At 42.4% G+C, this 27,739-nt stretch overlaps 1 protein-coding gene across 13 annotated transcripts in view; it reads left to right on the forward strand.

Annotated features, from left to right (window-relative positions):
* Window positions 1-27,739, forward strand: part of CAMK2D (calcium/calmodulin dependent protein kinase II delta) — a 268,565-nt gene that overhangs the window by 237,454 nt on the left and 3,372 nt on the right. For 11 of the 13 annotated variants that reach the window (XM_025213353.1, XM_025213351.1, XM_006031684.3 and 8 more), the window contains 3 exons: window positions 20,892-20,967; window positions 21,240-21,334; window positions 22,302-22,530. In XM_025213353.1, coding sequence (XP_025069138.1) covers window positions 20,892-20,967; window positions 21,240-21,334; window positions 22,302-22,530 — 400 coding nt within the window. Of the gene's footprint in view, window positions 1-20,891; window positions 20,968-21,239; window positions 21,335-22,301; window positions 22,535-27,739 lie in introns of those variants that run through there. The other 2 variants (XM_025213360.1, XM_025213361.1) reach the window with 1 other exon arrangement.

Here is a 27,739-nt window from a genome sequence, read left to right on the forward strand (position 1 = left end):
TAGATGCTGTTCTAATGTTAATTTTGTGTTGCTTAGTGCATCTGTCTTCAGGATTACTATACAAGCTCCTAAGAGATTCAGCAGGTACCATTGCTACCCTAACAAAGGACACAAATTTAATCTTATAAAAGAATTTCCTTCACGATTTATAGAAATAACAATAAATAAAAAATTCCTGCTTGTTTATGAACTTTCCTGTTTCTGGGCTTACACTTTGCAGCACACTGTCCCTATCCATAAGTTCCTTTACTTCAGAGTGATATATTCAGACCATGATATCGTGGTTAAATTTTGTGCATGAAGTTATTTGAACTCCCAGTTTATTTCACTTGGGCAATAAGGATTTGCATTTCTTTTAGGAAGGTAGATTACAAGACCCAAACAGCACCACTCCAATGTAAGAATGGTAGAATTTTTTTTAATGTAAAGTTATAGAATATATTCCTCCTCTTTCCCAATGATAAGCACAGGCTCTAAAGAGTTGAGTTGTTACATGTATAATGATCCGTAGATCTTGATTTCTGATGGCCTTGTGTCCCAAGAGGTTAACTAATGTAAACTCTAGTAAGAATGATGGTTTTCTGTGGGCACCACTGCTGAGCTTTAGGATGTTTTCAGAGAAGATACATTCTGGTTAATCTATGCTGTTTAATTTATCCATACGGTGTCTACCTTTAAAATTCAGGATCAATTCAGGAATTATGCACTTGCATATGTTTTTGTTAATCTGAATTCATTTGATCTTAGTTTAAAATGAAGCGAGCCAACTGATTTAAATTAGGTTGGTTGAATTAGCTGATCATTTGCTATGTTTCTTACCTATCTTTTTTCCAAAGAAATCCCTTGAAGTCTTGAGAATATAAAAATGGCTTTTTTCAAAAACCTTCACATCACAGTATCAGATTAAAAGAATAATCAGTCTGCACTGGCATCTGAACAGAGGCACGTGTGGCTGCTACTTTTCCCTTGCCTCTTTGACATCAGCCCTTTTCCCTTAAAAAGTAATGTTAATTTTGTTTGTATGTTCAAAGATTGTGTCCATTTGTAATTAAATGATCATTCTTTTTTTTTTTTTTTTTTTTTTGGACTGTTTCTTTTCCTGACCCTGCATGCCCCACATACAGCTTTCAAAAAGGAGGGTGACATGGAGGGGTTAAGTTCTGCTCACCACTCCTTCTCCTCCATTGCTTCTTCATCTCACTGGTCACCATCCTCGCTGTGCCCCAGCGGCCACTCCTGCTGCCAGTGTCTCCTGAGGATTCTGATCATGCTCTACCTCTTCATCTTTGTTTGTTCATATGTTGTGTTTCTTTCCATCAATTCAGTGGGCAAGCCCATGGAAAATGCATACTCACAGAGCCACTTACTTAAGTCTGAGCTCTTCCACTCCACTCCTTCCTCTGTGCTGTGTAAGTTGAGAGACATCAATTCAAATGACCCATTCCTCTCAATCAGACAGCAGCCAGGTCTGGCTGAATTAAAAGTAGCCATTTTTGGTAATGGTGGTGGTGGTAGTGTCTAAATGTGTTTTGGGAAGTAAATGTCTCCCTGTGTTTCCTTTATTTCTTTGGTTAGTTCCGTGGAAAACTTTAAATCCTAAACACAGATACATTTAATATGGTAAATAGTTCAGAAAAAGTAATCTGTGGGGCAGATCAGTGCTCCAAGGAAGTCATTCCTGAAGTCTGTCTTGAAGACTAGGTAATGGCTGGACAAAGTCCAACCCAAGTTTTGAAAAAAAGGATGAAAAAATGTGTGATGAACCTGGCATGACTCTGAAAAGTGGTCCTTGAGTAGCCCAGAATTGTAGCATGGAGTTCAGGGATGAGTTTCTAATGGGGTGGTTGGAATTTTTGTTCTTGAAATCTCTGCATGTCGTGAAATTCTTCACTACTGACTCTGTAAAGTCAGTTGGAACAGTATAGGTCAGAACAGAACAGTGTTCAACTAATAATCCATGCAGTTAATGACCTCATATTTATGCACGTCACTGGAGCCTGTGTTCCATTTGCTTTATATCTGCTGTAAAGCTGCTTTCATATGCTCTTAACTTGCAGGATTGATTCTTGACAACTCAGAGCCACACACCTTGTTTAATATGAGTTCTGTGATGACTAATGAGCAACTAAGGTTACCAGTGTTATTTTTGTAGCACTCCATACTGCAGGCATTGCCCTCACTCTTACTACCAGGCAGCAAGGGTGACAGGGATCACCATGAGCCTGTTGTGGCTTCAGGGACTGATTGAAATTGGGTCTCCCCCAAAACCACCTTTGGCCCCTGCCTCCACTGCTTGAATCAAGGCATGGGTGAAGGGACTACCTGCAACTGGCAGCAGGAGCTGATAACAGCACAGACCCCACATCAGACCTGCCACTGCTTGCAGGAAGCCCCCTCGTACTTTAAAAGTCCAGGTGCACCTGCAGACTAGAAGTGCCTGTACTGCTCCCTTTCCCAGAAAGATTTCTAAAACAATTTCACTGCTAAAAGTGAATGCCTGTTTGAGGCCAGTGTCTGGAATGTTTCTGTTTCTTGTGGGATACTCGCATATGCTCACAACAAATGTAACATCTGCAGGGGACTTAACCGAGCCAGAAAAAGATAGGATAAAAAGATGATATTAGAACTGCTTATTTTGAGGTGAAAAGGCACAGGAGTGCAAAAGTAACAGTAGCATCTGCTTGTATCATCTGTTCGAAAGGGCATGTCTCATTGCATTTATTTCTTTTACAACCTCAGTTAGGAATTGTTGTTTAGAGGAGACCTGGTCTGAGCTGAAGTTATGTGAATACTTCCCAAAGAATAGATGCTTTTTTTCCTCCCAGCATCTTTACATTTGATTCATATCTCATCTCCGAGTCAAATCATTTACATTATGAATGGACAGTCACACTGGTATATGTTAGATCAGCAACAGGCCCAGCAAATACTTCAGTGTGATAATCTATGGTAGTCTTTTTTACAGATGAGTTGTACACAGTGGATCTGAATATTACCTCATGTCCGTTTATACTGATCTGAAATTGCTCAATTACTCTGACATAAATGGAAAACCTAGTTCAGAGCTTACAATTTAAGCATCTAGGATACAACTGTTAGCAAATGTTGCGAAAACGGTAACCTTATTTGTATGGAAATAATAGGAGTTACAACTATTTTGCAACCTAATGGCAATTTTTGTATAACAAAAGCCCTGCTGGAGAAGTGTAAGATTACTATTAAATTTGCATGTTATTTTAGGTTAAATGCTAATAATCTATAGGTAGACAAATGCAAATAAGACAAAATAATGCATTGATTTATATTATAAGAGAGTAAATTATAAAAGATTAATATATAAAGGATACAGTAGTGTAAGAATGACATGTCCACGATGGTCCAGAAATTATGCAAGAAGCAAGGATTTCTAAGGCAGGGATATCTTTTACTGAACCAATTATGTAGCTGGAATAAAGTTAGACGAGCTTTTGAATGCATGACAGTCTTCCTCAGGTCTCTGATCACAAGAACCAGCCACAACATAGTGAAATACAGCAGAGGGGAGGGGAAGGAGAGAAATTCTCAGAGGTAGCAGACACAATTTAGCAAAAGAAAAGAGGCTGATTACTGGGAGATCATGGTTTATCAAAAGGGAGAAGGGTCATTTTCACCTTTCCTATGTGGAAAGAATTCAGGAGTTGGGTAAAATATGATGTGCCACAAAACCAATATCAGTGTTTAGTCCAGGGGTCAACAATGTTTTTGTGCAGAGTGCCAAAAATATCTGCAACCTCAAATTATAAGATGGGGCAGGCAGCAGGGAAGCCATGAGGGGCCTGATCCTAGTTGTGGCAATGCAGCCCTAGCCCCTTCCTGGTTGTCTGCCCCAAGGTGCATGTGCCAAGCAAAATGCCTTCAGGTGCCACACTCTGGGACCCGTGCTAGGAGTTGCCTACCCCTGGTATAGTCCTTCATTCTTAGTGTCCAGCCAGTTTATGAATTTTTATTCCCAAATTTGCCTTTTAAAGTTGTTCAATAGATTTCTCTTAAGCACAAAGGCAGTGAAGTAAGAGGGGAGGTGGCTGTATGTCTCCATCCTTTACTTTTTCCATGAGAGTTCATTCTGGTGCATAGTTGCTATTTAGTTAAACCTAACTACAAGAGCCACCCTCCTTCTCCTACCTGGGAACCACAGACATGTGACTGCACAACACACAGACTATTTGGTTGTGCCAGACCTGTCTGCCCTAGTTTACCATCTCTTCTCTTACCATCCACTTCAATCATAAAGTTATTCAGGTTCTTTGCCCCCCAAGATAAGTCTTGGAAGACAAAACTTGACTTCTCTGATAAGTAAAAGTCTTCTGATTTCTAATATAAATTTATCTGGAGCCAGTTCATATCCATTTGATCTTGTGCCTGTGTTGTTAAGCCTATAAATTCCTTCCCCTTCCCTAATATTTATCCCACAAACATCCTCGATCATATCCTTGATCATATCCTCTCAATCTCCTTTTTGCTAAATGAAACAAGCCAAGTTTCGTTAATCTTCTTGCCTAAGGAGATCTCCATGCCCTTAGTGTCCCATCTTTAGTGCCTGTTCTTACTTCTTGACAAGCTTTAGAGTGCAGCAGCACAATTATATTACTAAACTAGAGATATGTATAGTGATAGTTAAGGCTTTGAGAGGACACACCCTATCCACACTGAACCTGGAAATAAAGAGGAGTTATATTTTTCCTCGTTTCTGGTGTCAGCACTATCACTAAGACACTCCTTGAGGTTTTCACTCTCCATCTCTTAATGCATATACAAAACATACCCTGGCTTTCTCCAACACACTCTAGCACAAAAACATAACCACTGTATTTTTTATATCATTTTTCTCATCAGAACATCTTACCTGACTATCACATGTGCCTTGCATTTCACTACACTAACGTCCTGAACTTAATATTCAGGACGTTATTTTATTTCAGATCTTCTGAGGTCACTAATAAGGTTCTAGGTTTGGTGCTTTCACTTATTTTGACGTTGATTACTGGGTGGGATAAATCTCAAGTAATATTGAAGTCCTTATAGGAATTGGATATGTTTGGATGCCTAGAAGGCGCACAGTGCTTGTAGATACAGAATTAACCAGGACTTTTGAGGAAAAAAGAACAATCTTACCTAATACATATTTCTGATGTCTTCCTCCCCCATAAAAATGTGTAAGATCCAAAACCTCTTCTACAAAAATCAACTTTTCAAAATGCTTTTTTCCCTTCTTTTTAAATTAAGGATAATAATTTCTCTAAGAAATTGCATAAAATACTATTAAAAAAAACCAACCATCTTATGTAAAATAATTGAATAATTTTCTTACTATCACTGATTTTATTGCACATAAATGAGCCAGAAAAAGTATTAGGTTAAATCACTATTTTGGGAATGATGCTGGATAATGTACCTTTTCATCGTGATAATATTTTATCAGATATGTAGTTAATCTCCAATGTGGCACATTAGGTAAACTATTATAAATCTGAGAGGAAACTGTTCGTCAGTTAAAAGAGGTGTGTACTCAGGAGGACATGGTTTTTACATTTTACATAATAAAGGTAGAATTTAGGAATTTTTTTTAAATTACAGTAGTGAGAATAGCTAACTAAGATTAACTCAGTATCTGCAGTGTTCAATTATATTTTCTATACTTGGTATTCAAATACCTTGAATACTACAATTACATGAAGTAATTATTAAGGCAGCTGGAAGGTTTTTAAGGACACACATTGTACCGTATCCCCTGCCCCATAAAAATGTTACAGTGATAATACAATAATGGATAGACCACAACCAAAAGTAATTTACGGTGTTGACTCTGAACTATATACGCTGTAGTGAGACAGTGCGTGCACATCAATATATAATGGCTGGGCATTTTGATTTTTTTTTTTTTATAACCTATAGTTTCAACCTAATTGATAACAGGATAGTTGCTGATTTACATAAGGTAAAACTTGATAGGTTCTCCTATATGGTCATATATAAGACCTAGGCAGAGGGATGATATTATAATTAGTGGTAAAGTTGAAAAAAATAAAAGTTTTGGGTCATCTTTTTGGTTGAGCTCGCATTACTTGTGAAATGTAATCCCTGTAGACTTCAATTTTGCCATCTGTAAAAATGAGGTAAATGTTTCGTTTCATAGCAGTGGTTTTTTTAAACACATTTTACATTGATGATTTTAAGCATTTCTGAGACATTTATTAGGAAGCTATTATTCAAGAGCATTATTATTTAGCCCATTGTATAACTTTAGCTGAGAACAAAGGGATGTCTCTGGATTGAGTGTCATAAGGTGGGAGTGCAATTTGGATTTTAAAAAAACCGCATGGAGAGACAAAACACAATGTCTCTGATATCACAAGGTGCCTTGCCACTTCCTATGCATTTAAACACTTTTTCTTGAGGCAGCAGACCAGGCTCTGTGCTTACTGGAACACATTCAGGAATTATGGTGTGTTATCTCACTATAATCATGATTCACCATTATATATTTTGTTTTGAGGTTAGAAAGTGGTTGCCATGAAAAATTGATAATTGCCAATGGTTGCCCTGTAAAAGAAATATTAACCGTATTGTAATTGAGAGGTAGTTAGTCATTAAGGGTGTGCGAAACGGGCCATATTCAATTCGGATTCGGGCCAAATTGGGGACAGTGATTTGATTTGTTCATTTGAATCACTGTTCCCGATTCGATTTGGCCAAATCTGAATCTGAAGATTCGTTGCTGATTTGGTGAATCAGCGATTCAGCCATAGAGACAGCTTTAAACGTTTTTTCTACATACCTCAAGGTACCAGGCGTGCCTCATGAACGCTGCAGTGCTGGGGTGGATGGAGCATCCCACAGGAGCATGGGGGGGGCGGCCCATGTGCTTAGCGGTGAACCCAGAAGTGGACCAAAAGTACTGGCACACCCCCCTCCCCCCCCGTGCCCACCCCAGCTCAACTATCGGCCATGGAGGGACCCCAGGTGCCCCCCTCCCCGACCCAGAAGGCAGCAGTGTCCAAGTCAGGGGGGCACAGGGGGGGCACCACGCACATTCCCTAGTGCTTCTGGTCCACTTCCAGGTCTACTGCCGAGCATGCTAGGGAGCCCCCCGTGCTCCTGTGGGACGCTCCATCTGCCCCAGCATTGTGGCATTCGTGAGCCACCTAGTACCTTGAGGTATGTATAAAAAACATTTAAAGTTGTGTCTATATCCAAATCACTGAATCTCTCCAAATTGATTCAGAGGGTTCCAGTTTGACTCGGAGAGATTAAAGGGTCTCCTGATTCAGTTCAGATTCAGAGATTCAGCCACTGAATTGGGTCGAATGTCTGCCAAATCGAATCGGGCCGAATCTCCACTGAATCGAATCAGGGACCAAAGCTTCACACAGCCCTATTATCCTTGTTAGTCTAAAGTCAGCAGAAGACAGAGCAGTGTAGCACCTGATAGATTAAGTTTTCATAGCATCTGAGAAAGTAACTTGTTGCTTATAAAAGCTTATGCCTCTCTAAATTAGTAGGGCTGTGTGAAATTTTAGCAGCCGCTTCATTTTGGAGGTGTTTTGGGCCGTTTTGGTGCCTGAAACACTGAATCCAAATCAAAATGGAAGGCTCGGAAACATCTCCAAAATTAAATGAGGCATCCAAAACATTTTGGAAATGTTTTGGAAAATTTTGGATTTCGGATCCAGGTTTGCAGGGAAACCGCTGTACACTGCTGCACAGGGCAGGCAGCATCTGGGGCTGTATAGGGCGGGCAGTAGCAGTGAGGAGACCCTGGCATGGATCTCTGCTCCCTGTGGAGCCAGGTCACATGGCAGGGCAGTGCTGGTCCCTGCCAGGCAACCTAGCTCCTCAGGGAGCAGAAATCCAGAGCAGCACAAGCCAGGCAGCAGTGGCACAGAGACCCTGGTACAGAACTCTACTTCCTGTGGAGCCAGGTCTCACAGCAGGGCAGCACTGGTCCCTGCTGTGCAACCTGGCTCCGCAGGAAGCAGAGATCCATGCCGGGGTCTCATCACCAACACTGCCTGCCTTGTGCACCTCCATGTGGCCAGGGCAGGCAGGGTCAGCAAGGAGACTCCTGGTGCAGATCTCTGCTCTCTTCGGAGTTGAGTTGCACAGCAGGGACCAGCAGGCTTGCGCACCACTCTGTGCTGCTTCCCTGCCCCGCGACCCAGCGTGACAGGGATCAGAGATCTGCATGGGGGTCTCTGCGCCTGCATGGAGGGCAGTGGCCCTTCCCTTCCCCTGGACGAACCACCCACAGCCCCATCCTGCTCCCTGCTGGGGCCCCAAGCCCTGCCCGGATTGGTATGGCTGTGCAAAGCTTGCAGCCCATTCAAAACATTCTCCTGAAATGAAACAGGACAGCGATCAGAAACACCAAAACAAATCACTGTCCTTTCCGAATCAAAACACGGCCGTTTCGCACAGCCGTATTAGTTAGTCTGTATGGTGCTAGTCTTGCCTGCCTTCATTATGTAATTGTTAGCAAGCAGACTCTTTAAAAAGCAACTGATGTGGCATATCTACTGAAAGCGAACTATTTTATACATGTGATGGGGGCTTTGGATCACAGCATGACAGAGAAATGCCATAGGAAATGTATTTATTATGTTGGATTTTGTATATCCTTTTTTGATGGAATAATGATTTGCTGGCAGAACTTTTCAGCTATAGGGCATGATGTATTTGAATTTTTATTAGACAAATAAGATTTCTAGATTTTTTTGTAAGGTAGAAAGAATCATTAGTCTCAGAAAAGAGCCAGCTTGTAAGTTGGTGAATCAGAGTGTATCATTAGGAACAGCAGACTCTGGAAAGGAATATGGTTGTCAAGGTGACAAGTTTCAATGCTGTGATCAAAACAAATGTGAAGATGTCTCAGGCTGCTGGTAGCCTTCATTTAAGCTGACTTTCCTGTCACTTTGAGACAATTGTTGAGAGTGTTCCCATTGACTCCAGTGGCCACTGGATTATGCTGTTTAGTTCTGATCTAGGAACCCTTTGAGCACCTGACAAATTTAAAGCACAGGAGTAATGCATGTGCTTAAAATAAAAAAAAAATGCTTATCATGATGTTAATGTGATATTTTAATTCATGTGTTCTCAATTCCTCTGAGTAATAATTGTCAGTCAGTTACTTCTTGATATCACATATCACTTTCTCATTTTTTTTTTCTTGTAAACCAGTTTTCTAGATCATTTGCAGGAACTAAACATAAACTAAACATAAGGGCAGGAACTAAACATAAGGGCTAGGGACAGACATTCAAAAAGCCTGAGCCTGAACTGATTCAGTCTTTGCAGGTTAGTCTAACCTGCAGAGAGTGAACTGGTTTGCAAGTGGATAGATGTTCAGCACATGCCTGCAATGGCTCGAGCCAAAAGTCTGGGGGCGCTAGAGCAGCCCTCCCTCCCACAGGGAAGCTGAGCTCAGGGGAGGGGCTTGCCCAGGCCCCGGCAGGCCCACCCCAGTGACTCCCTAACAGCCAGGAGCAGTCCAGGCACACAAGGCTGCATGGCCCCAGAGGGGAACTCTTCCCCCTCCTCCCTCTCCCCCACTGCCACAGGTCCAGAAGGGGAGCATTGTTTAGTGCTGGGGTGGCTCTTCTCACTTCTCCTTCCTCCCCCTGTGGTGGGGTGGGGTGGGGTGAGGAGGGAGGGCTCTGTGAAGCTGCCTGGCCCCAGGGGGGACTCTTCCACCTGCTTCTCCCCCATGCAGGGTGGGGAGGGGAGGCTCTATGGGTTGCTGCCCAGCCCCAGAAGGGGACTTTTTCCCCCACTCCTTCCCCACAGGGCAGGGGGAGCCTCTGTTCCATGTTGGGGGAAACTCTTCCCTCTCCTCCTCCTCCCCCCCCAAAGGGGCACTGGGAGCTGGGCAGGGTGTGTGGGGGGGTGTAGGGACCCCCACACACTCTCCCTATGGTGTGCAGCCCCTGCTGCCTGGCGGCAGCAGCAGACAAGGATGTCAGGGTGCTCTTGCCTGGTGCAAGCACAGCTCCAGCCAGCACTGCATGAGGCAAGGGAGTGGAGCCTGCCTTACCCCCACAGCTCTGCTCCCTGAGCCTGCAGTTGGAGAAGCCCCGCACTGGAGTCAGCTGCTTCTCCTACTACCCACTGTGCAGGTCTTGCACTCTACCAGGAGTGGAGGGAGCCCCACCCCCTGCTTCCCTGCAGAGTCCTGGCTGGGCTTCCCCTTTGTGAGTGTAGACTGCAGGCATGGTATGGAGCCGCAATAGAGGCAGCCAGCGCTGTGCGGGGGCAAGGAGCAGCCCCGTGCAGCCTGCCTGACCGCTTCTATCCCCGTGGCTCTGCACTGCACCTGCAGCTCCATACTCACAGAGGGGAAGTCCGGTGCTGGATTCTGCAGGGAAGCAGGGGTTGGGGCTTCCTCCACTCCTGGCAGAGTGCAGGACCTACACAGTGGGGATTGGGGGAAGCAGCTGTCTCCAGTGCAGGTCTGGAGCTGCAGGCTCAGACTCGGGGAACAGAGCCGCGGAGATAAAGCAGGCTTCACTCCTTCCCCCTACGCAGCACTGGGCAGAGCTGTGGCTATGCCAGGAACAAGCACCCTGACCTCCCTGCCTGCTGCTGGGGCCTAGTAGCATCGCATGGAGTCCCCGCCCCTTCCAGCCCCACAGAGGCAGTGGGGGAAGAGGAGGGGGAGGAAGAGTCCCCATCCAGTGCCTCACAAAGCCCCGCTCCCCACCCTGGGAGCAGGAGGAGGAGGAGAGGGAAGAGTCCCCCCAGCATGGAACAGAGCCCCCCTCCCAACCCTGTGGTGCAACCTACCCAGCATTGGTGATGTGTAGGGGATGCACGCGGGTACACATGCACGCCTTGAGATTGGCGGTGCACCCCCTGCGAAAAGCACCACCAATGCTGCTGGTGGTGCCTACGGGCCACCCCCACTGCCAACGCAGCCAGGGACACCTGCAGGTGGTCGCTGACTGCTGGTCGGCACTCGCCACCCCCATCCCCCACCACTGATACCACTGTGGCCGCCTGCGGGAGCTCCCCGCTTGGCCTGACACCACCACTGCTGCCGCTGCCTGCGGGAGCTCCCCACTCGCCACCACCACACCCCCACCACTGATGCCACCGCCGCCATCTGCAGGCAGTCCTGCCATGTTCCATCCCTGCTCTGGCTAGAGAGCAGAGAGGAGGGGCCAGCCCAGCTCTGGAGCAGAGCAGAGCAGAGCCCTACCCAGAGAGTATGCAGGGATGCTAGGGGTCTCTGGCTTATGTTAAACCAGCAAGGGGTCTGGGACGACATTGCATAAACCGTTTGAGCCAAATCAGTTAAGTCTAATACTACATTCAACCAGGTTTATCTCAAGCCGGTTTCAGCCATTTGGAAACTGGTTTATGTGCACTGAATGTCTGTTCTGTTATGGGTTTAAACCAGTTTCTGATCACTTAAACCAGTTTATGTGTAATGTCGGTCCCTAGCCAAGGGGCTGTAAACTGCCATGGTGAATTAATTTAAAATTAGGTTCCTGAAATGATATTATAGTACTTCCTGCTGTATTTGTCTTGCCCTTGTTCCTTGACAGTGATGCATGCTGCATGAATGATATTGGATAAATCCACCTATAATGAATTTGCTTTTTTACAATAAATAGTAAAAAATTGTAGTCTCTTTCTTACTTTCAATTTCTTTCGGTTTTCAGGATCAAAACTTTGATACAATGATACATTGTTCCAGCACACTCTGTTGTATATTAAATATTTTACCTCCTCAAATTGCAGTTTGTTGGGATTCTAGTTTTATTACAAAGGAATCCCTACCATATTTTGCTGTCTATTTTGAGATTTCATTTTGATGAGAGTGTTCTCTTTTAAAGTTGATAAGACAACATATATTGCAAGTTATATCATAAAATGCACTGAGGGGCATTGCCTTCAAAGTGTTATCTTTGAAAAACAATATTGGAGGCAAATAAGAAATGGTAAAAATATGTCAATCTCTTCAGTGATTGTTTTACTAATCCTCTAACTTGTTCATTCTTACAAAAAAAATGTTGCACTTTACCAGGGATTTTATAGCTATAAAATGCAATATTTTCTGAGCTGCAATACATGTTTGACTTTGCACGGGTGGGGGTTGCCTGCTTGCTAATTTGGTAATGTGCAGTGCATATCATAAAAGCCTTATTATAAATTTGCAAGCTTCCTCTGCACCTGCTTAGTTGATAAGTATCTATTTTCTATACAACCAGAGAATATGCGACAGTGACCTTTATTTGTATACTTCACTAGGATAATTACTGTGCCCAGAGTTTTTTTCTTTTTCTGGTTGTTTTTTTTATGATAACAAGAGTATGCCAAGGAACAATAAAATCAAGAGCACTCCAGTCATGTAAAATCAGTGTGATAATGAATAACAGTTCTAGCACAGTAATTACCCAATCCTGTACTATATTAATAAATAATAAAAAAAAACAGGGATACAAACTTGTAGGGAGATTTATTTTAAGAAATTGTCTTTTAAATGTATTATTTCTATATTGAACACAGATAAAAATTTAAACAAATGTATGAACAGTGTTGCAGTCATCCAGTTCCCCCTTCGGAGGAAAGGCAGCAAGAGGGCACAGCAGCCCCCCTGGCTCTCCAGGGACCTAGCAGATCTCCTGAGGCTAAAAAGAAAGGCCTACAAAGGGTGGAGGATGGGAGTCACCTCCAAGGAGGATTATTCTGCACTGGTCCGGTCCTGTAGGGAGCAGACCAGGAAAGCCAAGGCTGCAACTGAACTCCAGCTAGCTTTGAGCATCAAGGACAATAAACATCTTGAGAAGCTGGATACCTTCAAGTCAGCTGGCCCTGACAATCTTCACCCCAGGGTACTCAAGGAGCTGGCGAGCATCATAGCCCAGCCTCTAGCACGGATCTTTGAAAACTCTTGGCGCTCTGGTGTAGTGCCCGAAGACTGGAAGAAGGCCAATGTGGTGCCTATCTTCAAGAAAGGGAGGAAAGTGGATCCGGCTAACTATAGGCCCATCAGCCTGACTTCTATCCCGGGGAAGATCTTAGAAAAGTTTATTAAAGAGGCCATCCTTAATGGACTGGCCGACGCCAACATCTTAAGGGATAGCCAGCACGGGTTTGTTGCGGGTAGGTCTTGCTTGACCAATCTCATTTCCTTCTACGACCAGGTGACCTATCACCTGGACAAGGGAGAAGAGATTGATGTCATATATCTTGACTTCAAAAAAGCCTTCGATCTGGTGTCCCATGATCGCCTCTTGGAGAAACTGGCCAATTGTCGCCTTGGGTCCTCCACGATCCGCTGGCTGGAAAATTGGCTCCGGGGTCGGACCCAGAGGGTAGTAATCGATGGAAGTCACTCATCGTGGTGTCCTGTGACCAGTGGGGTCCCCCAAGGCTCTGTCCTTGGACCCATACTGTTCAACATCTTCATTAATGATGTGGACACTGGAGTCAGAAGCGATCAGAACTGGCCAAGTTCGCCGATGACACCAAACTTTGGGGCAAAGCATCCACACCAGAAGACAGGCAGGTTATCCAGGCTGACCTGGACAGGCTCAGCAAGTGGGCGGACGAGAATCTGATGGTGTTCAACGCCGATAAATGCAAGGTTCTCCACCTTGGGAAAAAAAACCCGCAGCATCCTTATAGGCTCGGCAGTGCTATGTTGGCTAGCACTATGGAAGAAAGAGACTTGGGGGTCATCACTGACCACAAGATGAACATGAGCCTGCAATGCGATGCGGCGGCTAGTAAAGCGACCAAAACGCTGGCTTGCATCCATAGATGCTTCTCAAGCAAATCCCGGGACGTCATTCTCCCCCTGTACTCGGCCTTAGTGAGGCCGCAGCTGGAGTACTGTGTCCAGTTTTGGGCTCCACAATTCAAAAAGGATGTGGAGAAGCTTGAGAGAGTCCAGAGAAGAGCCACGCGCATGATCAGAGGTCAGGGAAGCAGACCCTACGATGACAGGCTGAGAGCCCTGGGGCTCTTTAGCCTGGAAAAGCGCAGGCTCAGGGGTGATCTGATGGCCACCTACAAGTTTATCAGGGGTGACCACCAGTATCTGGGGGAACGTTTGTTCACCAGAGCGCCCCAAGGGATGACGAGGTCAAATGGTCACAAACTACTTCAAGATCGTTTCAGGCTGGACATAAGGAAGAATTTCTTTACTGTCCGAGCCCCCAAGGTCTGGAACAGCCTGCCACCGGAGGTGGTTCAAGCGCCTTCATTGAACACCTTCAAGATGAAACTGGATGCTCATCTTGCTGGGATCCTATGACCCCAGCTGACTTCCTGCCCTTTGGGCAGGGGGCTGGACTCGATGATCTTCCGAGGTCCCTTCCAGCCCTAATGTCTATGAAATCTATGAAATCTATGAAAGTTAACAAGCTACCTGCAAAAATTTCTCATTCAGCAGCTCAAAAATGTAGCCCTCTGTGTCTAAACTAAGAGATTTTATTTTTTTTCAAGTTAACAGCTTTTTAATTCTATATCTTTGCTGTATTGCTCTCACCATTTGTTCATATTATGATTAGAATACTAATTTAGAATATTTGTGTAGAGCAACCTTGCCAAATATGTATGGAGCTAAGGAGTGAGAAAATAACATTATGTTCTTGCGAGTTTCCACTTGACTGGGGCCCTGCTGGTTTGATTTTGTTTTTATCTTGTATTACCTTATTTCATTAGTAGGGGATCGCATTAATTCTACAAGTTGCAAGCACGGTGCATAAATATTCTCCAGACCCTTGTTGCATAGCTAGCTTATGACTATATTATCAAAATGCAGTAGAGGAGAAAACAAAATATGGCAAAATGTGGTCAGATACTAATATGTCAAATGAATTTGATGTGAATATGTTGAAATAAATGCACTAAAAGTAATTTCACCTAAAATTGGAACATATTTCCTTCATTCTTTTGTGTTATGCATCCATTTCACTTTGACTTCATCATATTTTTGTTAGAAATATCTTTGTATTAGTCATATACCAGCCCACTTACCAAAGCAGAGATCTGTACTGTTACTTCATTTATTTAACTCACTATGCAAATATCATATACAGTATAGAATATAGATTGAAAGCCAGTCTATCAGGCAGCTCTCCTTAAATAACTCTATTCTACCTTACCTTTTGGCATGTAACAAAGGACATCTCCAGTCTCCAGACATTTGTCCATGCCAGAATATATTCTTGGCTATTAAAATCTCTGCTGAGCAAGTCAGCCAAGGATTGAGGAGCTGAAAAGGTAACTCCAGATCACTTCTCCCCTGGGACTTACACTAAAAAAGTCAACTAGATTGGAGAATCTGGCCTCTGATACCTGCTTTATGTGAGATGAGTATTATTTGCTTTAAAAATATGTGAAGATATTTAATATTGGTATGCACTCTGGGCTAGATTGTGTCTTTACCCTAAACAGCTGCATAAGAGAAAAGAAGTAAGGAACACTTCCAAACTACCCATCAGCATGCTGTGCTGCCTGCATGAATGCTTCTGATAAAGGCTTCTCCGTATCATACTGGTATAGAGTTCTAGGGAAATGTACCAGGCAAGTGGTAGGGAAGGGAGTATATGAAGCTATGGCTCCAAACTCCACTCCCCATCCCATGCCTTAAGCCACATTGTAAAGCTGATTAAGCGTATATATGTGTGTGTTGGAGGAGAGGATTGGAGTACGCAGCACCCTTTATAAACAATTGGCTCCTCATAAAGTAACAAAGAGCTCTGTGAAACCGCATATCTGTGAAAAAGAATGCACCCCTTGCACTGAGTTGGGTTTGCACCATCCTCAGAGCAAGGCTGTGCCTAAAATGATGTGATTCAGCCTTCAGTTTTCAGAGTTTTCCATTACTTTAAAACTAAGTAACTAATTTTTGCATTAAGGGCAATAATCTGCAAACTAACAAAGCATCAGTTAATTTTTAACAATATACTTACAATTCTTCAGGAATTTTAAAAATCCTTCCCAAGATTATCTTCTTCCCTGCTGAGCATGGTAGAGAAATCCATTGCTATATTCTGAGGTTAAATGTGTGATTTCTCTCCTGTTCATAATGAGATATTTTAATTCCTCAGCCAACTTCCAAAAATGCACCTATCAGTTGTATCAGTGACAGATTCCTGTCTGATTTTTAATTGTTAATTTTTTCAAGATATTAATATTTGTGTACTTGTTAAGCAAAATCCTAAATACAGTGGTTCTGCTAAATTGCACCAAAGAACCACTGACTATATAACTCTTAACTTTCCTTTAAAAAAGTGTGATTATTCAATCTGAGTTAAAAGAGAATCTTTGTTATCTGAGTTAAAAGAGAATCTTTGTTATCAGGCAGCCCATACAATAATAGGGATTTTATTGTTTTGAAGCACTTCTTCATCATGAAACACTGCTGGGGCAAATGCTGGTATTCACATTCCAAAACACACAGCACTTCTGTCTTAGGAAGTAATCATAGGTGGAGCCAGGATTTTGAAAAAGGAGGTGCAAGAGAAATAACTGGCACTGTAGGATGGCTGCACTCTCCTACTCCCAACCTCCCCTCCCTGCCAGGGCAGATGTCATAGGAGAAGAAGTAGGGATTTTTTTTAAGTCCCTGAATGAGTTAACTTTACCCTCCCCCACCCCACCTCCCTCTATTTGCACCTCTAGATACAGGAAGGGGAGACCTGCCCCCTGCCACTATTGCCCCAACTGCTTCTGCCCCTTTCCAGCAATGGGGATCGGTTGTGCGGGAAGCCGGGTTCAGCCAGAAACAGCAGTGGCAACAGGTGGATTCCCTCTCCCTGTGCCTGCTGGCAAGGAACAATGGGGGGAACTGGGTGGTGAGGAAGAACCTGCCCATCACTGCCACTGTTTTCAGCTGAGCCCGACTCCCTGCCCAACTGCTTCCACAGCCATAGATATTGCAGGATAGGAGCAGCTCTGGGGTTCCCCCTGCCCCTTAGGTCCATCAGGGACAGTGGCAGTGGTAGGTAGGTCTCCCTTTCCTGTTCCCAGAAGCGTAAGTAGAGAATAGGGAAAAATTGGAGGAGGGGAGGTATTGCTGAGTATGGAGGGGGAAAGGAAATAGTGCCAAGAAGGGTGGGAGATTCTTACCTGCTTCGAGGACCTGTTCCCATGTTCCCACTGCATGGTCTGGGCTCTACAGGATACTCAGGTATCTGGGACTATGGGGACCCTGAAATGCGGGGCTCCACTGTGGCAAAGAGGGTGTGACCATACCACCATGCCCTCCCTGGATTCACCCCTGGGATCATCGCACTCCACTAAATTCAGTGAATAGGAAGACATCTTGCATGCCATTCATATATATAATTCTATGTGTACACCCACAGAAGAGGATGGCATAATATAGCATAGTGCTTTCTTCTGCACTGAGTTCCATCTAGTTTTTGTTGGTTCACAGAAATTTGATGAGAGATGAGTTAGAAGGTAGATCACTTGGCAGAATCTTCCTGACAATCCCAGTTGTGCCCTGACAAACCTTTCCAGAAGCAGTGGAAGAACTGACACTTGTGCTGAACTACACACAGTACTTGGGTTACTTTAAGCCAGTGGTATTTTTCCTTAATTTCATTTACTGACTTTGCTGGCCTATGATGCTTCCTGGATAATTTCCCTTAGGATCGGGGAACAAATGAGCAAGTTCATAGCTTTACCAAATGTTCATATTGGAGTCGATAGGAGAAATGTTGATAGACCCATATTTCATAAAAATATGCAGTTCTATTGCAAATCAAAGACTTTGTGAATGCATAACAGCTTCACTGAAAAAAAATATTTTGGAAGAAAACAAGGAAAGAATTGCTGACAGTATGTTTCAGTCCCTTATTTAGAAATGATTTTCCTTGCAGCTTTTTTGGGGGGGTTTTAATGTTGTAATTTATTATAATAATGTAATACAAAATAAAAAATGAAACAAAATGTTTTGATTGAACTGAAACCACCTTTAAAAAAAAATCCTTAGCAAAGAATTTCAAACTGTTTCATTTCCATTTCTACTTAGAATGAAGTCAAGTTTCAGAACCGTTTAGAAAAAGTAACTTCTGCCTTCTGCACAGATTTGGTTCATTCCATGGAGGGCACAGACAAAGGAGAATGAGTCCATTATTGCCAAACTATATTAAGCCGAAGTATGTCATTCATGGTGCTCCATTTAAAAACCATCCCTTGAAGGTCCTTGAGTTTACTTAGCAATATATTATGACATAGGCAGAAGGCAGGGTAGAGATGAAACTTAGAAACTAACTAAATTAGAGATACATAAACTTTTGTGAGTTAACGCTCAGATGAAGTGAGCTCTGACTCACAAAAGCATATGACTCTCTGATTCAGTTAATCTGTAAGATGCATCTCATCCCTGCCTTCTGCCTGAGTTCAACCTAACAGAGCTGACTGTCTCATTCTGCTCAGGGTTATGTTCAAGATGTTCACTGCTGAATTTCCAGTATACATGACATGGCTACCTGTGGGCATGTTACAATAAAATTGTAAAATCAAGCATGTGATATTATTAACTGTGATCAAAAGGATGTTATCATTGTGCCAAGAGTTACTATTAACCAACTAAGCATAAATTGCATGGTGTCTTATTGTTTAGTGTATGTCGCATCTGGAAACTTTATTCAGTTTGTCAGGCCCTTCCTTTGGTTACATTACCCCAACAATTATGCTTAGTTGCATAATTAACTAAGCATGTGTTATTTGGACAAATGACCAAATAATAAATCAGATAACTAGATTGTTTTCTACTGTGTAATTTAATCATTTGTAATTAAGTGATCTCTTAATAGAACGTGTTATCAGGCTATTTACTTAATTACTTAATTACATCCTTTAATTTTCTACACACTAGGTGCATCTACACATGCCTCTACAGTGCCATTGTTACTGCACCATCATTTAGTACTTCCAAAAACATGGCGCACAGTTACTTTTAGCTGCTACATTGCCGTAAAAATGTGCTATACCAAGAGAGCACGTCACTACGGCTACATTCTTCCCTGTGAAACCAACAATGAACTGCAGGGGATCGTTGTAACTCAGAACACTTCCTGCAAAGCGGTCTCAGTTACAACAGGGAGCTCCACTTCTGCCTGCTCCCTTGGAGTTTCCTGTGTCTTCCTTCCCTCAATTACTCCCCTCTGTTGTGTTTCCTTTTATTGTATTTTTTCTAAAGTACGCATGTAACATCTTCAAACAAGGCTCATATCTGTTGGGCACAGTGCATATTTGAGCACTGTAAAAGCCCCCGAGGATTTATATTCTACCTTTCCTTCCCAAAATTTGCTTTAGGATACTTGAGGATAGGTGGAGTTGCTCTTGGTACCACAGGTGTCTTTCATGCATTAGCCATGAAGTTGAGACTCAGAAATGATTGGGAAAAGATATGAAAAACATCATCAAAATTTAAAAGAAAATTGAGAATCATGAATACTTCCTGCAAATCTTAGATTTTTGGGGGATTTTTTCATTCTCCTACAGTGATTAACATTTTTTATACTAAAAATAGCATAGGACATTACTTTCTTTGCATTGCTTAAGTTATCAATCATAGGCAACATGTAGTGGGGGCACAGGGGAGCATGTGCCCCCTGAGATTGGCTGCTGCTCACCACCCCCCCCGCCACCAGCATCTATGGGCGGTCCCCGCTCGCTGACACTGCCACCAACATCTGTGGATGGTCACCACTCACCACTGCCAAAACCACCTACAAATGGTGGCCCCCCCCCAATCTCAGGAGGCACCAGTCGTTCATGTTACCAGTGATGGTATCAATATCACTAGACAGTTGCTTTTAAAATTACAAGTACCTTTAAGGGTAAGAGTGATGTTATAGTCATGATGGTCCAGAAATTGAGAGAGGCGAGGATTTCTTAGAAGAATATCTTTTATTGGACTAACTGTGTAGTTGGGATAAAGTTAGACAAGCTTTCGAATGCAAGACATTCTTCATCAGGCCTCTCATCACAAGAGTCCAGCACAATATAATGAAAAGCAGCAGAGGGTGCGGATGAGAGAAATTCTCAGAGATAGACGCACAATTAGCAGAAGAAAAGAAGCTGTTTACTGGGGGATCAAGGCCTATCAAAAGGGAGGAGGGTCATGCATAAGCTGGCTGGACACTTAAGAACCGAGGACTGAACATTGATATTAGCTTTATAGCACATTATATATTATGCAACTCATAAATCACACAGGAGAGGTGAGAATGACTTGCCTCCCTTCCAGAGTCTACTCCCACCCAGTGGAGCCCCACCCAAGGGAATTTGGTTATAGGTGGAGGACCCAAATTTCTCTTTAGAAATTACCATTATTTCCAGGAATGGTGCCATCTCTGCAGTTAAAGGCATTGTGAATCACACTTTTCTATTTAGCCAAAATGAATGCTACATAGGGTAAAACTGGTTGTACATATAGATTTCTGAGGTCAGGATTATAAATCTGTAAGCACCAGACTCTAGATGCTTGTAAATCATTTAGACTATAACGCATAAAATGGCAGTTGGCTTCCTGTACAATTCAGTAAAGGTTAAGAGGATATTTTTGTTAATCGAAGGTTCTTCAGTGAAGTCAGCTGGATTAAAACGGAGTACAAAATGTATTGTTGATCTCTGACATGCACTTTATTTTCTCATGAATATCAGAATACATTAAGGTCAATATATTGTAAAGCTAATGACTCTGCTGGCAATGGTAATAGAAGAGGCAAAGAAATCTTGGAAAGAATAGCAATCACATTTATCAGGGAAATATCAAAATGCTCTTTTCTTTGTTATTTTTTCTGACAATCTCTTAGGCTGTTGCTTTTCATTTTGCTCTGTATCTCACGTGCTGTTGTATTGGTTTGTTTATCCTCTTTTTCTAGCACGCAAACAGGAGATTATCAAGGTTACTGAGCAGTTGATTGAAGCCATCAACAATGGGGACTTTGAAGCTTACACGTAAGTTGACTTATTTTGGGAAAGGCAAGAAGGAATAAATGCTTAAAAAAAAACACATTGTCAGACCCCTATCCTTACACAGTATATGCAGTAATCCTTTGCTTCAAAAGCTCTTACAAAATGTCAAATGGAAATTTACTATAGATTTCTTTAGTGTTTTAGCATCTAACCAGATTTAAATGACTATTCAAAGAATTTTAGAAAACAAATAAGTCTTGTGTGACATTTTCTAACTGACTGTGTTTGCTATCACAATTTAATTTGCTCCACAGAAAGATCTGTGATCCAGGACTTACATCTTTTGAACCAGAAGCTCTGGGTAATCTAGTGGAAGGAATGGACTTTCACCGGTTTTACTTTGAAAATGGTGTGTATTCCTATTTGTTCTTCTTTAAAGCACTCCCTTAATGTGCATCTTCAACCTTTCACATTTTGTAACTGCTTATGGGGGTTTTTTATTACACCTTAAGTCGTATGGAATTTTTTAATTGTTGATTTTGTTTCCTTTATATTTCTATTATTCTTATTTAGAAATAATAGAAAACTATTGATTGTGGGGGGGAGTTTTAAAATGTGTTTATTATTTTGTGGAAAACAGAGTGGAGGGATAAATGGGACTAGTAGATAATTTTGTCATTGTTGAAGAGACTGAATACAATAGCAATAGTCACACTTAAAAGGTATGTATCAGTGGTCAGTGTGATCACAATTAAAGCATCTGTATTTCTGACCTCTTATTACTTTTATTTCTTATGCTAAATTTGAGGGGGGAAACTCTGGTGATTCACAACTGAACATCTAGCCCACCGATTTTTCTAGCTGCAATAACTACATGCAGGTAATAGATTTAATAGTCATGTCAGTTTCAGAATATAAAAGCTGCACAATTTAACAATAGTAGAACAACAGAAATGAGTAGTGTCAGCTGAAAAAAAAAATTAAATCCACCCAGATATTAGTATGGACAAGGTTCGGGTACTAGGTTATGAGATTCATCCAGTGACCCCATTTCTAGATCAAAGGAAAGAAAACATACTTTTTTGCATCTTTATTATGTAAGAAATCCTTAAAAACTGTTTTAATTAAAAAAACATAGACAGTTGTTTTCACTTATTTAGTACCTGCATGGTGGTATAAACCCCTTTACTTCAGAGTGCCTTTCTGATGAGAGAGGAGAACAGGTTCATCACCCTGTTCTCTCTCTTCTTATCCTTTCAGCTCTATTTATACCTAGAGGTTTTTGCTTACCAGTGAAACAGTATTTATGGCTCAGCATGGCTGACTTTGCACTTGGCTGGTTCGTTTTGAAAAATTATCTTGTTTGTTCCCCCTAGCTTTGTCTAAGAGTAATAAGCCAATCCACACTATTATCCTCAATCCTCATGTCCATCTCGTGGGTGATGATGCTGCCTGTATTGCATACATACGGCTGACACAGTATATGGATGGAAGTGGAATGCCAAAGACTATGCAATCAGAGGAGACCCGGGTCTGGCACCGTCGTGATGGAAAATGGCAGAATGTGCATTTTCATCGTTCAGGGTCACCAACAGTACCTATCAAGTAAGAAATCTACTGAAGGCTTAGTTAGCTAAGGGGATGGAAATCTATGGCCTGTGTTATGTGGGTGGTTTATAGGTGATCTCATGCTTGCTTCTGGTGTATGAAACTCTCATTCTCTGGATAGCACAATAGTAATATAACTGCTGCACTGCTAAGTGTGTTTAATAATTCAATAGACTGCATGTAACATTAGCACAAATGTTTTGAATGAATAATTTTTTACTATTTATTTTACAATAAGTGTTTGAGTTAAGGTTAAGCTTTTATTGTGCTCAGTATTGTATAGTAAGAGTTGTTCCATTCCCAAAATAGTTGAAAGAATTTGAATTTTAAGCCCAGTGTAGTATATGGAAGTTTGCTTCACCGGAGCTTCATCAATGCGGTACAATATCCCTTGCTTTCCAACCAGCTGTAGTGTATACATAGCTGAGCCATGTGCCCTGCGTTGTGATTTTAAATCAGATAATCTATTTACTTCATAAATTAATGGAATAAGTACCATAAATTCTCTCTTGGCCTCATTCTTACTTTACTGCAGGTGATCTCGCAAGCTCTGTGTTAGTATTGTACAGGTGACTGTCAGATCTCTCTCTATTCATGGACTATCCTACTATGTTCAGTGTGGCACCTTTGAGTGTCCTCTGATACTCCAGGGTTGGAATCGCCCCACAATTCATATGCACAAGCCAAAACTTCTTGGGCCAGATTCTCAGTTGTGTGAATCAGTGAATGTCCAGAGTTGATCTTGCATGCTTGCACATCTGTAACAGGGTTCCAGCTCTCCCTCTGGACATGCTGCTTGCTTTGGTATATTAATCTTTCATGGGTGTAATCCTTCCTTTGAACTGATGTAGCCCATATGTACGAGAGATTATACTGTTGGTGATTGCCTTAAAAGGATGAAATACTGATTTTAAAGAAACCCATCATAGACCTGCAGGGACCTCAGGGGTAATCTAGTCCAAGCTCTTGCCCAGCTTCAGGATCTCTCTCTCCTAAGCCATTGCAAATAGATGCTCATCCAGCCTCTTTGTGAAAACCTCTAGTGAAAGAAGTTCCAGAACTCCCCTAGGCAGCATGTTTTACTGTACTTTCAGTTAGAAGATTTTTCCTTAGATTTGAGCTAAATCTGCTTTGCTCCAGTTTAAACCCAATGTCTCATGTTCTACCTTCTGCAATAAGGAAGGAAAGTTCTTCCTCTTATTTATGGCAACCTTCCAAATATTAGATAATATTTGTTAAACTCCCTATTAATCTCCCTTTTTTTTCCCCGGACGTAGTTCCTTCAATCTTTTTTCATACAGCTTGCATTCCAAGTCTACATCATTGTCAATTGCCACTGCAGCCTCCGCAGATTCTCGACATCTTTCTTGCCAGGTGGTTCCAAAAATGTGACAGTACTCCAGCTGAGGCCTAACCAGTATATATATTTTCTTTGCATTCAAATTATTTATAAAATGTTAAATGTCACCAAACCCAGGGCAAACCCTTATGGAATTCCATTTGAGATTTCCTGCCATTCTGAAATTAGTCCATTTATAGTTCTCCTTTGCTTTCAATCAATTATATATACACTAATTCTATCAAGCCTCCGGTTTCAGATTACATACAGGGATGGTGCAGTGGGCTCTGGGCCATCCAGTACACTATATGTTTTTATAGTAGCGGTTATTTCAAAATATAAACCCAAGGGGTCTTGGACCAAGTCTTCCTCTATTGTTCACAGTTCCAAGTTTGCCACTACTGCTTAACAAGTAATACACCTTTAGAGTAACAGTAAAAGAGAGATTATTAGGAAAAGGGTTTCTGTCAAGGGACAATTAGCATGTAGAACAGTCTGCCCCATGTTGTAGTGGGAATTGAAAGCATATATTACAGTGCCCAGGAACAACAAACACCTAAGAAACAATATTTCAGCCTGATACTTACTGAAACCAAACCTCTTGCCAAGATAGCAGTCTAATTATTCTGCTTGTATGTATTTTGTTTAGTACTTAGAATAAAGGATATGCAGGTAAAATAGGGGCAAAGGGGTAACAATTGACTAATTGCATGAATTCTTTCATAGACTGTAAGGCCAGAAGGGAGTATAGTGGCTACCTGCATAACATTATGCCTAATCATACCTGTTAATGAATAGGTTCTGCAAACAGTTGTGTTAGTGCTGGTGAATAGTATTTTAAATCCTGGAATATGAGTTGCATAAATGGACATTGTATAATGTGGCTAATAAACAGCTAGGGGCTAGACCAGCTGTTTGCCCCTAGGGACTTGTAAGTGGGGTACTTCAGTCATCGGAGGCTCTTAGTTGTGGAGGGCCATGTCCGCAGGACAGGAATTCTTGCCCCTTATGCAGAAAGATAAGGGTATGTAACTGTACGTAGAACTGATTGAGAGCTGCCCCACAGGGACTGAGCCACAGTTCAGTGTTAACTGCAGGCACAGTTTTTCACTGCTGCTTTCCCTCAAATTCAGCCACAAATAACAGGGTTTCTGGACCTGGTGGGGCATCAAGAATGAGAGAAGACATTTCCGAGCCTGCAGGTTTGGGCATGTAAGTGAAGATGTTCTGAGTTTGTAGGAGAGTGGGGACTGGAAGAGATTTCAAGAGTTTGGGAAACAAATCTCAGCTATGAAGAGGTCAGGAAGGAAAAGTAGAGACTCTCAGCCTAGATCATAGCTGTGGGTAAGGGGGCGGTAGTTCAGAGAGGTTCTAAAAGTTGAACGCAAGACAGGAATTGACCTTCTGTATCACTGAATCCAGGCCCCTGCTGTGGCTGGCTACCACATTTTATGTTCCCTTTCATAAAGTGACCGCACTCCATTAAAACTAGTTACCCTTTTTTTCCCATTACTCCAACTAGTAGGCTGTCCCCTGAAGCTCTTTCCTCTACTTTGAATCCTAAATGTATATGTAGCCAGTTTAAGAGCTATTTGCTCTGATGTCAACCCTGTTCCTAAATTTAAATATTTTTTTCACCCCTTGGTGTTTAACCCCCTAAGGGAGGGGTTAGCAACATATGGCTGGATATGACCCACAGAGCTGGAGGGCTTTGCCTGTGCCCAGGTTAGAGCCAGGCAGTGAGGAGCTGTGTTCCAGGACTGGGCACCTTCTAGCTGCACCCACACTGCTGCTGCTTCTCCTCTCCCTCCCAGCTCTAGTTCAACACTGGCCCTGGGGCATTGGCAGCACATCAGCAGCAGGTGCTGCCCCTGCTGCTGCTTCTCCCTGCCCTCCACCCCCCATGGGCACAGTTAGCCTGTGGGGAGCTGTCCTGGGCTCAGGTAGCTAAAAACTGTTGGTACTACTATTGGTTCTATTCCTCCCACAGAGCTATAGTACAGGTGCAGCTTCCAGCTGGTGGAAAGCTGTGCTGGGGTCTGGCAGCTTCCAGCTTCGCCTGCACTGCAGCCTAAGGTGAGGCAGGGGAGAAGGAGAGTGAGGAGGAGCAGCAGCATGGATGCAGTTTACAGATACGTGTTTCCAGCACAGTTCCCCATGGGCTGTAAGCTGCTTCCACCCCAAGGAGCAGAGGACTGTGAAAAGAGGCAGTGGAGTGGGCATAGTTCCCAGTGGCTTGGTCCCAGCATGGGTGCATAGATGGTCCCCCAGCAACTGAATGTGCTGCAAAAGCCACCTGCCCTGCGATGCTCCAGAGCCAAGTTGTTTTGGCCTACAGCTTGAAAAGGTTGCTGGGCCCTGCACTACTTTAATTTTACTAAATTAAATAAGCTAAATGACCTAGGTATTCTTTTAGTGTCCTCTCCCTTCTGTTCCTCTGTGCACTAGTTCCAGTTTGAATTCATCTTTCTTGAACTTGAGTGATAGATCTTCCATCACCCATTGACTCTTATTTACATTGTCACTGACTGGTTTTCCTGTATGCATACCAGCTTCTGGCTTCTTTACTATTCATTCCATACAGGAAGAGCGCACACCAACTGCAGATGCTTCCTTAACCTGACAATGGGTGTTTGTGCCTGAAAGCTTGCAAAGAAGAATTTTTTTTCCAACTATTTGAGTTGGTTTAATAAAAGGTACCACACTTACCCAAAGAACCTTATCTGTGTATGTCCTTAGACCAATACGGCTACAACCTATACCCCTAGATCTTGCATGTGATTTCTAATGAGGTGCCATTAGTACTTGTTCAACAGCATTAATGCTTCCTGATTGCTCTAGAAAATACCTTGCCTGATGCATCCTAGGATCACACTTGCCCTTTTCTCAGCTTTGTCACATGGGTGCATCGCTATCCTGATATCAACTAATATCCTCAGGGCATTCTTCTTTTCTGTCATTTCCAAATGATGAGCTCCCACTATATAATCAAAATTCTTGTGTTAGTCCATTAATGGAAGGTATTGACCTTTGAAGAATTACATTATATCCCTTATATATTTCTCCAGTTGTCAAGGTCATCTAGTTATTCTTGTAAAATATTCCAGTCCTTCTCTGTTTTGCTGATACCTTTCAACTTTGACATAGGCAAATGTCAAAGTACACTCCTACTTCTTGTCCCAAGACCATTAGCTAAAGTGTGAAGTAACATCAATCCCAAGACTGATTCTCAAGGATCTTCACTTATGACCTTCCTGCAGCACAATAGTTCCACTTCCACCATAGATTGTTATCATCTCCCTTTAATGCCGTTCCTTATCCTCCTACAATCTTTTTACTAAGCCTCATTTATCCAGCTAATAGTTTTCCATCCTATCAGAATAAGCTTTTTCAAGTTTTCATGACCATCTTTTAGAGAGTCTTGGAATCTACCCTGATTTTTCAAAGTGAAAGCAGCAAACTGTCTCCATTCTGGAGCTCTGTAGTAGGAGCCTCATGAAGATGAAATTCAACATAACTGTTTTCTTTTCCTTCTTGGGTTCCAGAGCTTTGCACTCTGTCACATTCAGATCTATCATTTTAGGAACATTTATTATCGATAATCTCTCTTGGTCAATCATTACACTTTTGTAATGCAAAGTGACGCTTACTAGCAGTGGCTGAAGATTTTATGTACAATAAGCTAAGCAGGGCATCATAGCTATTCTCATCTACAGGTATATGTTTCTCTAGATTATGTCAAATTAGTTTCAGCAAGCACTATAGTTGATTTTGTCAAGGCTGCAGTGATGAAAGCATATAAACCTGAGGACAGAATTGAGCACCTAGACTGCTAGAGAGACAGAGATGCATTGAGTTTTTTCCCTA

This window comes from Alligator sinensis, unplaced genomic scaffold (genome assembly GCF_000455745.1).
Source record: "Alligator sinensis unplaced genomic scaffold, ASM45574v1 scaffold563_1, whole genome shotgun sequence".
In the NCBI taxonomy this organism is placed as follows: domain Eukaryota; kingdom Metazoa; phylum Chordata; order Crocodylia; family Alligatoridae; genus Alligator; species Alligator sinensis.